Consider the following 13,410-nt stretch of genomic DNA (forward strand, 5'->3'; position numbering starts at 1 on the left):
TTTCAGAGACAAGCTGAAGGTGCAGCCTGTCTCCACACTGCAGCAGCAGCAGAGCCTGTCTCAGGAGGTCACAGGTGTCCGGGAAGGCAGGGGAGTCTGGGCCCAGCACGGAGATCGGATCCCGGGAGGATAGGCTGGTCTAGGAATGACGCCGCGTGGTTGGAAGGAGCTGGGCTTCCTTTGAGCCGTGCACCGCCGCCAGCAGTCCCATCTGGGAATTTAGGAAGGTCTCTCCACTGCCAGGTGGCGCTGGTCGATGCAGGAGACGTAAGAGACATGAGTTTGACTCCTGTGTCAAGAAGGTCCCCTGGAGAAGGAAATGGCAACCCACTCCAGTATTCTTCCTTAGAGAATCTCATGGACAGAGGAGCCTGGCAGGTTACGGTCCATAAGGTTGTGAAGAGTTGGACACAACTGAAGCGACTTAGCACGCACTCCACTGCCCAGACACTTTCACTTTTATAGGGCTTTCCTGGTGGCTCAGACAGTAAAGAATCTGCCTGCAATGCAGGAGACCTGGGTTTGATCCCTGGGTCAGGAAGATCCCCTGGAGAAGGGAATGGCTACACACTCCAGTGTTCTTGCCTGGAGAATCCCATGGACAGAAGAGCCTGGCAGGCTACAGTCCATGGGGTCACAAAGAGTTGGACACAACTGAGCAACTAACACTTTCGCTTTCCACTGCTCAGAGGCTGAGCTGGGGCTGGGAGGGACTGGGAGCGTCTAACAGTGACAGGATTTGAAATGTGTGGAGTGTTTGAGAAGAGATGGAAGTAATAGAGAAGCACAGGGTCATGAGGGGAGACATCTCACTCTGTTCTGTTTCTCACCAGATTGCGCAAAAGCTGAGGCAGGCCCTCGGCCGCTTCCCGGTGATGTAGGACAGGTGGAGTGAACGTGGAGAAACGCCGAAGTGCTTCCTTCTGACTTGGGACAACGCAATTGGATTTTTTTTTCCACCATCGTCCAAAAAGAAACAAAAAAGAAAACCAAAAAAAAGAGAGACTTGGAAAAAAAACTTCATTTCCTTTATTAAGCGCCTAAATGCATCAGTTTTTTAGGAATAGTCTTTCATTCATCTCCAGATCCATTATTTAAACCAACGGAAATGGTCTATTTTGGGAAAGTACTGAAAGTTACCAGAATTTTAATGTAAAATTAGGGATTTGCCCCCCTGATATTTTACATAAAATTGTAATTTATGAGTCAGCCACAGTTCTCCTGTTGCCGCCCAACGTCAGATAATTACTAATTGCTTTCTTAAAAAATGCAAAATATGCCAGAGTAAAAAACATAATATGTTTGTATATTTTTATAACTTCTTTCCACCCTTTGAGAGTCATATCTATTTAGGAAACTCTGCATGCCTTCCACTGAGATGTTTATAACTCGGACACTCAGTTTTCTCGACAGAGGAAGCAGGCAGGGGCTCCCGCGGCTCCTGCCCCTCATGTGGCCCTGCCACACGTGTCCCTCCAGAGGACCAGCTCGGCGGAACCCCGGGATCAGAGCCCCCATGCCTACCGCCCGAAAGTGCCGTCTGCCTCGCGATCCCTCCTGAGCCCAGGTGAGGCTGGAAGGATTCACCCCCAGAAAGCCCCAGGGTCTGGGGGGGAGGCGCTCTGGCTCGGTTCCCGGGGAAGGAGCAGCCACGTCTCTGTGGGCAAGCACTCCTCCCAGGCTCTCTGTTGGCCTCGCAGTCTTGAGTTGCTCAAGGAGGCATTGTGAGAAGTGCTGGGGAAAGTGTGATTTTGCCACTTGATTTGGATTTTAGACTAGCGGGCCGGTGGAGGTTATTATCTGAAACGATGAAGCACAGGTGAGCAAGCCTCGCCCGGCCCCACCAGATGGGAAGGTTTTAAGGGGCTGAGGAGGGTGCTAAGTCACGTGACACGCGGCCCTCCCCAGGCTTTTACGTGCGAGAAGAAGAAGTTGAGGGCGATGCTCTTTCTGACTGTGTCCTGAACTTCAGACAGAATTTTGTCATCACTCGTACTTCACTTAATGGCATAAAGCAAAACAGGGTCTTGGCGAACCGTCAGCTTTAACCTGGGATGCTCGCAGACACGGTCTCAGCCCCGCAGACCTCGCCACCCTCCACGGCTGCCTTACGCGCCCTCTCACACCACTCTCCCTCTTCTGACCTGATAGTCATGTGATAGGAATTGAAAGTTTTGGGCCAGCACAAACAAAGTGAAACCAAAAAATAAATAGAAGAGGAAAGCAAATGAACACGAATATGAGAACTTCTTGTTCTTCAATATCACGGGTTATTTTTTGTTGTTAATGTTTTATAAGTAATTTTCCCTACTTGATTTTTCTTTTATAAAATCTCATAGAACAGTGTTTATGATACAGCCATTTAATATATGTACAAATTGTAAAGAATATGTATAAATGTTTTACACAAATGCAAGAGCATGTAGAAGCCAACATATAAATAAATTGTTAAAACTGTACAGTAAATTCTCAAGCACTTTTTCTAAACACTTTCTGGTGTTTTTGTGTGGTTTTTTTTTTTTTTTGATCATTCTTTCATGTTGCCAGCTGCTGAAGAGCGTCTGGTAATGAGTTTTGCCCCAGAACTTATTTCTCCTAACACGAATTAATAATGCTAATTGCTTAAATGAGCATTATCAATCCAGGAAGCATGTCATAGTCACCTGGTGAGGCAGTAAGAACAAATACCGATGCCCAGTGTGTTAGGGTTCTCCATGGAAACAGAACCTACAGGGAGGGTGTGTGTTCATCCCTTAAGAGAGGTTTCCTCCTCTTGATACCCCACGTCTTCTCTGGCATACATCCCGTCACCTTGTCCTTCCAGCGTGTCCAGGGATAGGCTGTGGTGCTGCAGCTGTCCACTAGGGGTCAGTATCTGCACGTCGGGCGGGACCCTGGGTAAACCCCTGCACAGACTTCTCTTCCTCTGTGGCTCCTGGTGGAGCTCCCCGTGGCCCATAGATGCGGGCAGGAGGAGGAGGCAGTGTCGTGGGTGGGGGGCCTTGGGTTTGGGCCATGGCCTCATGTAACGTGAGCCTTCAGCGCTGTTTCCATTCAGTGAGGGAGCACCGCTGTGCACACTCGGCCTTAAGGCTGGTGGTCAGGTAACACCCCGTCCTGATGGGCAGCTCAGGTCTCATGTTGACTTGCTGGCCCATGCTTAAGTGTTCCGTCTGTTTCAGGCCAAAAGCTATTTCTCAGAAGGAGAGTCGTTGTCTGTGGAGGATGGCCGGGCTGTGCTCCAAACCCCGAGGCCTGCACCGAGATGCTTCCACCAAAGGCTCCAGACAGCATCCCTTTCTAACATTGAAGCTTTGGGTACCACTGGATCTGCTGGATCATGTGACCCAAGCCGCAGGACAGGTCACACAGTGGCCTGATCCGTGAGGAGCCTTCTCTTGTTCTGGGGCCCAAGTGGCCTAGTCAGTATTAACATACATATATTGATTGTCTGAGGAAGGGACCAGGAAAATGAAAAAGGATTCTAAGAAAAAGAGATGACATAGGACACTCGAAATAACGTTAACTGGCTGTGACCCAGGAAAGGGAACTTGAAAGGCAGCGAAAAATGTGTCCATTGGATGTTTGTGTTTGGAAGATTCTCCTGGAAGTTGCAAAATTTTAAAAACCTAATGAAACTCCAATACTTGGGCTACCTGATGTGAAGAGCTGACTTATCAGAAAAGACTCTGATGCTGGGAAAGATGGAAGGCGGAAGGAGAAGGGGACGACGGGATGAGATGGTTGGATGGCATCACCAACTCGATGGACGTGAGTTTGAGTAAACTCCAGGAGTTGGTGATGCAGTCCATGGGGTCGCAAAGAGTCAGACACGACTGAGCAACTGAACTGACTGACTGTATATTTCATCCTCTATGGGTTCAGATACACTATGCAGTTCATATAGGATATGTTAATGTTCTGATTTTTAATTATTTGTATCAACCTTTAGCCATCGCGAAAGAAAATTTATGATTATTATAAATCTTGACAATGTAAACATTGTAGCTAAGTATCTGGAGAGGAGAGGTCAAGGCATAGTGGAGAAGGTCTGTCTATTTGTCAAGCATGTGAATCTGGTTACCTGTCTCCAGAAGCAGCAGGTCCAGGAAGTTGGCCTCCTGTGAGGTTGGCAGGTGTTGGAGTCCATAAAAGACACGACTCACAGGCTCTGGATGGAACGAACGTAAAGAGGGAGATCAACTTCTTCAAAAATGAGTGTTGACAACCTGTGAGAGGTGGTCTGTACCCACCCCTATTGTGCAGCAGGGAACAGACCCTGAACCTTCTTGCCTGGGAACAGAGCTTGGAGTGGGATTGACCAGGCGCTTAAGCAGAACAAAGAAATACATATCAAACCCACAACAGGGTGAGATAGTCCTGAATAAAGAGATAGGCCCATACAGGCCATGAGAGTAACTCTATATAAAGAGGTATCCCAGGCCTGAGATACCTTTTTTGTGGCTGTGCACGGGTGGAAAAACTGAGCTCCTGAGACTGCCTTTCCCAGCATCCCTGGTCTACAGCCTCCGTGGAGGGATTCAAGTGATCCCGTCTAAAGGTTGGGAATCCAAACTTAATGTCTTTTATTTAAAGTAGTAAAAGCTTACTCCTTGAAAGAAAAGTTACGACCAACCTAGACAGCATATTGAAAAGCAGAGACATAACTTTGCCAACAAAGGTCCATCTAGTCAAGGCTATGGTTTTTCCAGTGGTCATGTATGGATGCGAGAGTTGGACTGTGAAGAAAGCTTATGAGCACCAAAGAATTGATGCTTTTGAACTGGGGTGTTGGAGAAGACTCTTGAGAGTCCCTTGGACTGCAAGGAGATCCAGCCAGTCCATTCTGAAAGAGATCAGCCCTGGGATTTCTTTGGAATGAATGATGCTAAAGCTGAAACTACAGTACTTTGGCCACCTCATGCGAAGAGTTGACTCATTGGAAAAGACTGATGCTGGGAGGGATTGGGGGCAGGAGGAGAAGGGGACGGCAGAGGATGAGATGGCTGGATGGCATCACTGACTCAATGGACGTGAGTCTGAGTGAACTCCAGGAGTTGGTGATGGACAGGGAGGCCTGGCGTGCTGCGATTCATGGGGTCGCAAAGAGTCGGACACGACTGAGCAACTGAACTGAACTGAACTGAAAAGTACTCAAGTAACTGTTTTTATGCTTGAATAACTGCCAAGGGGAACTAATAATAATAATGAGGGAGGAAGGTATTTTTTTTCCGGTACATGTTTCTTTTTTTAACCTGTTTGATTTTAAAATTCTTTTCTCCAAAGTAAGGAGAATTTGAACTCCTTTCCCAAGGGTCTTGTCAGCTGTGCCAAGAATACAGAGTCCTTACGCATTCACCCAGGCTGATTCTCAGCCTATTTGCAAATGTCCTTGATGAGGTAAAGTCTTTTTTTTTTCTTTTTGAGGTAAGGTCTTTTGATAAGAAGAGCAGGCCTGTTTACTGCTTGCTATAAAAATGCAGTTTCCCAAGCTCCAGTTTCCTTGCTTGTCACACAACCCACTGCACGAGCAGGCGTCCCTCTGGCTCCCCCTAGTCGCCACCGACGGACTTGCAAGATAGTGGGTGAAGCTCCCTGCCGCCTGTACCATTAAGTTACCCCTCTTGCTTCTGACTCAGGAGGCCCTTTCTCCTGCCAGCATCCATGAAACAGCAACAAACTAACTTGCTTGTAAACAGAGCAAAATCAAATCGCATACCCCGCAGTTAGCCTCTGTAAGGAAACATTTTTTAAAAACTAAGAAAGAATAAAGCCACCAAAAAATATACACACTATCAGAGACCATTAAAGGATGAGCTGTAATCTTTCACACTCCACCAGCAAACAGTATAAAAGAACCAGGGGAGGAATTCCCTGGCGGTCCAGTGGTTAGGACTCAGTGAGCCCAGGTTCAATCCCTGTTTGGGGAACTAAGATCCTACAGGCCTCAAAGCGTGGTCAAAAAAAGAAGGAACCAGGGGAACAAATTGAAGTTTTAGCAAAGCAGAAAGAATATTTTTCCCCAGCTTTATTGAGCTGTAATTTATGTGCAACCTTGTGTGAATAGAAGATATACACCATAATGATTTGTATGTATACATTTGCAAAAGATAACCAAGGTTAGTGAACACGTCCATCACCTCACATAGTTATAATTTTGTGTGGATGAGAGGAGAAGTTTTAAGATCTACTCTCATATAGCTTTCATGTGTATATAGCACAGTATTTTTAGCCGGAGTCCCCGTGCTGTCTAAATGCTGTTAACAGTTCAAAGGCCAACAACAGGCCAGATTGTCCGAAGGCCATTAAACCTCTGTGGAGAAGATTGTTTAGCTTCTGAGTCAAGACTAAGTTCAAAGGTCTTTAGGAATACACATCCATATCTTAAGTCAAAGTTGTAAAGTTCAATTAAGCAATCCATTTATAGCATTCGGAGAAGTCGGGGTGGGGGGCGGAGTGGGCAGAGAAAGAGAAAAATGTGTGTACCAGGAACCCGGGCCAGGCATAAGTTTGAAGCACATTTTTTTTTTTTTTTTTTTTCTTAATGGTGAGGGCCTCTCACCTGGCTCATCCCCAGGAGCTGCCCTGATGAATTGGGGAGGCCCAGGAGATGGGGTTGGTGGTAAATCATCAATTCCAGAGAAAAGCCACTGACATCACCAAACATGATGTTATTTGACCAGGAAGCCGGAGTCACGCACTTCTCTAGGTATAAGACGGTCTCAGGGCATGTGGTGGTGAGCGAGGGCACAGCGGCCGCCCACGGTCAGATGCCTGAGGTCACAGGACACACACAGCCCCGTCACTTGCCCTGAGAGCACTGGCTCAGCCAGAGGTAACCCTGTCCTCAGGAGACACAATAGGGACGTTTATTGAGGACGAACTGTCATCTGGTGGGTAGGAGCCGAGAGGTTGCTCAGCATCCTCCAACGCACAGAACAGCCTCCACGGAAAATTATCCACCCTAAGTGTGTCTCTCTCTCTCTCTTTAGTCACTAAGTCATGTCCAACTCTTGCGACCCCATGGACTGTAACCCGCCAGGCTCCTCTGTCCATGGGATTCTCCAGGCAAGAATACTGGAGTGGGTTGCCATTTCCTTCTCTAGGGGATCTTCCCGACCCAGGGATCGAACCCAGGTCTCCCACATTGCGGGCAGATTCTTTACCAACTGAGCTCTGGGTGAAGTGTCAATAGCACCCAAACTGAGAAACTGTTTGGGACTTCGCTGGTGGTCAGTGGCTAAGACTCCACACTCCCAACGCAGGGGCCTGGGTTTGATCCCCAGTCAAGGAAGTAGATCCCACATGCCCCAACTAAAAGATGCCTTGTGCCAACTAAGACCTGGACACCCAAATAAATAAAAACAAAATACTAAACTAATAACTTGAAGGAAAAGAAAGCAAACAGACAATTGCAATTTGCCTGGGGATCGGTAGGTGTTTTCAGGGACATACAGGAGGCATTCAACAAATGCCTGTGGATGCGGATAAAAAGCTGCCATCAGTGAATCTAGACATGCCCAGGGCAGGGCAGGAATCGCGGGCAGCCAGAGGCTCTGAGGCTGAGAAAGCAGCGCTTGGGCCAGGAAGCAGGACACGAGCTGAGACTGAGCTCCTCCAGAGGTTCTTTGGGGATAAGACGTTGATATAATGATATAATGATATAAATATAATATATAAAATTATATTTTTCTGAATTTTTTAACAATGAGCTTGTTCATAATCCAAAAAAATCTAATGCACAACATGGTGACCGTAGCTAACACTGCTGTACGATGTACAGGAAAGCTTTTAAGAGTAAATCCAGGGGATTTTCATCACAAGGAGAAAATCTTTTCCTCTTTTCTCCTGTTCTTTTTATTGTATCCATATGAGATGATGGATGTTAATTGAACCCATTATAATCATTTCTTACTATGTGTAAATCATGCTGTGCACTTTAAATTTATACAGTGTATATCAACTATTTTTCTATAAAAATGGGAAAATGTATAAAAATATATTTGACATCACTAAAAAATGTTTTTCAAAGCTAACGGAATGATCTAGTTTCACAAACCATCTCTTTCCTGGGCGTTATTAGTACTGACCATGAACTAGGCTGATTCCCTCTGCACATACAGACCTCAGTTCACCTGCTGGTTCAACCCTGTGAAATGGGAATCATCAAAATTTGAAGACCTTCCCTCCGGTGAAGAAACCCTTGGCAGCGTAGAGAGGTCTGAATTGTGAGTGGGAGCCCTGGGCTGTGGTCTCAAGTGTGGTACCGGCGTCTGCCACCTTGAACCAGTCATGTGAGCTCTCTGGATCTCTGTCCCCTCGGCCCCGGGGTGGCCGGCTGGACAGCAGGTGTGTCCAGAGCCCTGACCAGCCCTGGGGCCTCCCCGAGGTGCTCACATGAGAGCAGGGAGCTGGGTGCAAGCCCACCGCCCATGGCTTCAGTGCGGGCAGCGCTGCCTCCCGAGGGACCCCCTAGGGGACCCAGTCCCGGTGTGCTTAAGGGCAGGGTAGAGTGTGTCGCAGACTGCCTGCGTTCCTCATTCCTCAACCCTGCCGATTCAAAAGCTGGACCGGCTCCGACTTCTACCTGCTGCTCCTGGCGCGTCTCAGCCGGCAGGAGACAAAGGCGAGCTCGCAAGGAGATGCGATCCAAGCTGAGTGTCCAGAAACCCTCTTTTTCCTACAAACCTTCTTGATCTCAGAGTGGTCAGCGGGTGCCAATTGACTCCACAGCCGTTGGTGAGGGGCAGTGCAGATACCGATTCTCTCTTCCGTAATGACCACTGCTACCCTGCTGTCACAGTGGGGAAACCAGGGCAGGACTGACACCCCCACCCCAGGAGTGACACCCCCACCCCAGGACTGCACCCCCACCCCAGGACTGACACCCCACCCCAGGAGTGACACCTTTACTCCCTCTCCACACCGGCCAGGCACCAACTTTGAAGCCTCAGTCAGCACTCACTCTTGCCTTTCAGCTTGACAAGCACTGATCCTTCACAAAATAATAAGCCTCTAAAGTAACAGAGACCTCCCTGATGGTCCATTGGTTAAGACTGCGGGCTTCCAATGCAGGGGGTGTGGGTTCAATCCCCGTTCAGGGAACTAAGATCCCACATGCCTTGGGGCCAAAAAACCAAGACATAAGATAGAAGCGATATTGTAATAAATTCAATAAAGACTTTTTAAAAAACTAGTCTACATTAAAAAACAACTTTAAAAACAGAATTTAAGTCTGCAGTCTTAAAAACCAGCAAGTTCTGTGATCTTTCTTCTAACCAGCATGGGCATTAGGAGAAGAGACTCGTCGTCTCCAAGGCTTTTGAAGTTACTGCTGGCGCTTTGGCAGGCACCTTCCTTTGGCACAGGCTCGCAGCAAAGTCCAAGGTGGCTGAGACTCTGCGAGCTTATTATTTGAACACTGAATCCAGTATCACGAGATGCACTTTGTCTGGAAGGTGAAGCACGTGACAGACCGAGAGTGAGGCCCGGGGCCTGGTTGAAACTGAGCCCCGGTGCTGAGCACAGGGCCACCCCGTCCTCCAGGCTGAGGGGACGGCTCACCCACTTCCCACCCCGACTGCCCAAGGAAGATTATTCTCCAAGTCCCTTCTGTTGTCTGGGTGTGCATGCATGGTCAGTGGCTGAGTCCTGTCCGAAGACTCTTTGCGACCTGATGGGCTGCAGCCCGCCAGGCTCCTCTGTCCATGGGCTCTCCCAGGCAAGAATAGGGGAGTGGGTTGTCATTTCCTGCTCCAGGGGATCTTCCTGACCCAGGGACCGAACTTGTGTCTTCCTGCATCTCCTGCGTTGGCAGGCGGGTTTCTTTCCCACTAGTGCCACCTGGGAAGCCTTCTCCGAGTGGCACCCAGGTGATTTTGGCTGTCAGATACTAATAGTGGATTTCTGTTTTGTTTCTCAGCCATCAGATGTAACTGATGAACGGGTGAAGAGGGGAAGGGAGGGCTAATAACGGAAGTGTTGAGCTCAGGGCCACACCTAGAATGGCACGTTGGGTGCTCCTCCGTCCAGGTTACCCTGCTCCCCGGTCCTTCCCAGCTGGGTGTGGAAACCTCAGGCTGCGTTCAGTTCACTCCTTCACTGAATAATGTGGCTGTGATGGTTATTGCTTCACCTGGATTCCCGAGGAGACGCCGTGAGTTAGCTACCGAGGACCTCGCTCAGCCTAGGGCACAGCAGGCAGAAAGGCCGGGGTGGGAAGAGGTGGCTGGATGCATAGAACAGAAAGGTGGTGAGCAGGAGAGATGGTTCCCTCCAGTCCAGCCAGGAGACTGGGCTCGTTGGGGGGACATGAGCCCTATCTGCAGGGACACCTTTCTGAGATCCCCCCAGTAGCCTGCAGCAGGGTGTCTTCCCACTCTGGCTGGCAGCTCTGTGACGTATTCCCAGCCCTCTGCGAGTCCTGGGAATTGATTTCTGCTGGTTCTATCACTGTCCTCCCGCAGTGACCTCACAGGGACACATGGGATGATTTTCAGCCAAAGCCTTGTCTCTAGGGGACTCAGGTACAGCTGTCCAGAAGACGGCTCCCCTCTCTCTGTCTCTCTTTAGCTCCCTTCTCTCCTGAGCTCTGCCCGTCTCATCCTAGCCGCCTTCATGTCCCTAAACTCTGATCTGTCTCTTCAACTCAGTGAGGCCATGAAACTCTGTGGCTCCCCCTTCCCGGTTCTGGGCCTGGAAGCAGCATTCGGACAGCATCTGGGGACGCCATAGGGCTCACCTCTGCCTCTTCTCACGATGATCAAGGTCCTTTCTAAAGCCTGAACCCATTTTTCCTATATTCTCTTTCTCTCTTTATGGAAGGAGAGATAACGTGCCCTCTGTTACCAAGGATAACAGAGGAAGTGGAAGGCCTCTCATTTATTTTTAAAGTCTGAAGTGGGTGGTAGTTCCCCACACAAAGAACACCCCTGCACACCTTCCTCAACATGTACTTTTCAGCCACGTTCTCACGGTCCCTGCAGCAGATGTTCTAACTTCATCATCATTTGGTTCAACTTCCCTTGTGGCTCAGATGGTAAAGAATCTGCCTATAATGCGGGAAATCTGGGTTCAATCCCTGGGTTGGGAAGATCCCCTAGAGAAGAGAAAGGCTACCCACTCCAGTATCTGGCCTGGAGAATTCCATGGACTGTATTAGTCCATGGGGTCGCAAAGAGTCGGACACAACTGAGCGACATTCATTTCATCATCATTTGGTTCTCGACCGCCTCTGTGCCCCCCGAAGGATCACGCTTCCCCATCTCCCTAGAATTAGGCATCGCAGTGTGACTTGCTCTAACCAAAGAAATGTTGCTGGGAGCATCCTGTGTGCTTCCTACTGCTCCTCTCTCAGCCCGTCTTTTCCATCATGCAGTGAGAGTGTGGATGTAACGAGGCTGGAGAGCTGAAGCACATAGTGGAGAGACGGGCTGGAGGGCGGTGGAGGCCTTCAGCGGGATCTGCACGAGCAAGGAGGAGGCTCCTGCCACCTTGAGCCACTGAGGCCTGGAGTTATTTCTTACACAGCATGAACTACGCCAGTCTGAGTCTGAATGAGTTCCCCTGACCCTAGATACCCATCTACAAACAGGTTGGTTTAATGAAGCAGGAGTTTTTGAAAATATACCATAAGAAAAGCTATCAATCCACCAGAAAAAAATGAGGAGGAAGAAGCAAAACTTTACAGAAGTAAGCAAACTATTTTTTTTTGAGATCGAGTTCTTTTGTTGATGTGTTTGAATCACTTCCAGAAAGATCAGTCCACTATCATTCAGAAGGGTTTATACTTGCCTTGTCTCAAACCTAAACAGAATGGAAAAGAACTTAGCATCAACGGTAGATATTTGTCTACAACAGGAGACTTGACCCTCATAAACTGAAGTTTTTCTGTGAGGAGCCATCCTCCCCAGTCCTCTTCTATTACATGAGGTTAGCTTTGCTTTTTTTCAGCGCCAAAAAGGAAATGCTTTTGTGGGTAAGATTTACTTCCCAGCCACCTGCAGAGGTACATTCCCTCCCAGTTTTATTGAGCTGTAATTGGCATATGACATTGTATGATTTAAGGTATATAGCAGAAGGACTGACATACGTGTATATTGTGAAATGGTCACAATACGTTAACATACATCGCCTCACATAGTTACAAATTTCTTTTTTCTTTTTTGTGTGATGAGACCTATTAATAGGTACTTTGGGGGCTTCCCTGGCAGCTCAGTGGTAAAGAATCCACCTGCCAATGCAGGGGACACAGGTTTGATCCCTGGTCCAGGAGAATCTCACAGGCCATGGGGCAATTAAACCGATGTACCACAACCACAAAGCTAGTGGAGGTGATGGAATTCCAGTTGTTCAAATACTAAAAGATGATGCTGTGAAAGTGCTGCACTCAATATGCCAGCAAATTTGGAAAACTCAGCAGTGGCCACAGGACTGGAAAAGGTCAGTTTTCTTTCCAATCCCAAAGAAAGGCAATGCCAAAGAATACTCAAACTACTGCACGATTGCACTCATCTCACACGCTAGCAAAGTAATGCTCAAAATCCTCCAAACCAGGCTTCAGCAGTACGTGAACCATGAACTTCCAGATGGATTTACTTCCAATTTCCAGATGGAAGTTCCAGATGGAAGTTCCAGAACTTCAAGCTGGATTTAGAAAAGGCAGAAGAACCAGAGATCAAATTGCCAACATCTGTTAGATCATCAAAAAAGCAAGAGAGTTCCAGAAAAACATCTACTTCTGCTTTATTGACTATGCCAAAGCCTTTGACTGTGTAGATCATGACAAACTGGGAAATTCTGAAAGAGATGGGAATACCAGACCACCTGACATGCCTCCTGAGAAATCTGTATGCAGGTCAAGAAGCAGCAGTTAGAACTGGGCATGGAACAACAGACTGGTTCCAAATTGGGAGAGGAGTATGCCAAGGCTGTATATTGTCACCGTGCTTATTTAACTTATATGCAGAGTACATCATGAGAAACGCTGGACTCGAAGAAACACAAACTGGAATCAAGATTGCTGGGAGAAATAATAATGTCAGATATGCAGATGACACCACCCTTATGGCAGAAAGTGAATAACTGAAGAGGCTCTTGAAAGTAAAGAGGAGAGTGAAAAAGTTAGCTTAAAACTCAACATTCACAAAATTATTTCATGGCTTCCAGTCCCATCACTTCATGGCAAATAGATGGGAAAACAATGGAAGCAGAGACTTTATTTTTCGGGGCTCCAAAATCACTGCAGATGGTGATGTAGTCATGAAATCAAAGACACTTGCTGTTTGGAAGAAAAGCTATGACCAACCTAGACAACATATTAAAAAGCAGAGACATGACTTTGCCAGCAAAGGTCCATCTAGTCAAAGCTATGGTTTTTCCAGTAGTCATGTGTGGTTGTGAGAGTTGGAC

At 47.8% G+C, this 13,410-nt stretch overlaps 1 protein-coding gene across 1 annotated transcript in view; it reads left to right on the forward strand.

The window, feature by feature from the left end:
- SNX9 (sorting nexin 9) overlaps window positions 1-2,489 on the forward strand; it is an 89,719-nt gene extending 87,230 nt beyond the window's left edge. The window contains exon 18 of the mRNA XM_070796438.1: window positions 834-2,489. Coding sequence (XP_070652539.1) covers window positions 834-881 — 48 coding nt within the window. The 3' untranslated portion in view covers window positions 882-2,489. The remainder of the gene's footprint in view (window positions 1-833) is intronic.
- The last annotated feature ends 10,921 nt before the right edge of the window (window positions 2,490-13,410 follow it).

This window comes from Bos indicus, chromosome 9, assembly GCF_029378745.1.
Source record: "Bos indicus isolate NIAB-ARS_2022 breed Sahiwal x Tharparkar chromosome 9, NIAB-ARS_B.indTharparkar_mat_pri_1.0, whole genome shotgun sequence".
In the NCBI taxonomy this organism is placed as follows: Eukaryota; Metazoa; Chordata; class Mammalia; order Artiodactyla; family Bovidae; genus Bos; species Bos indicus.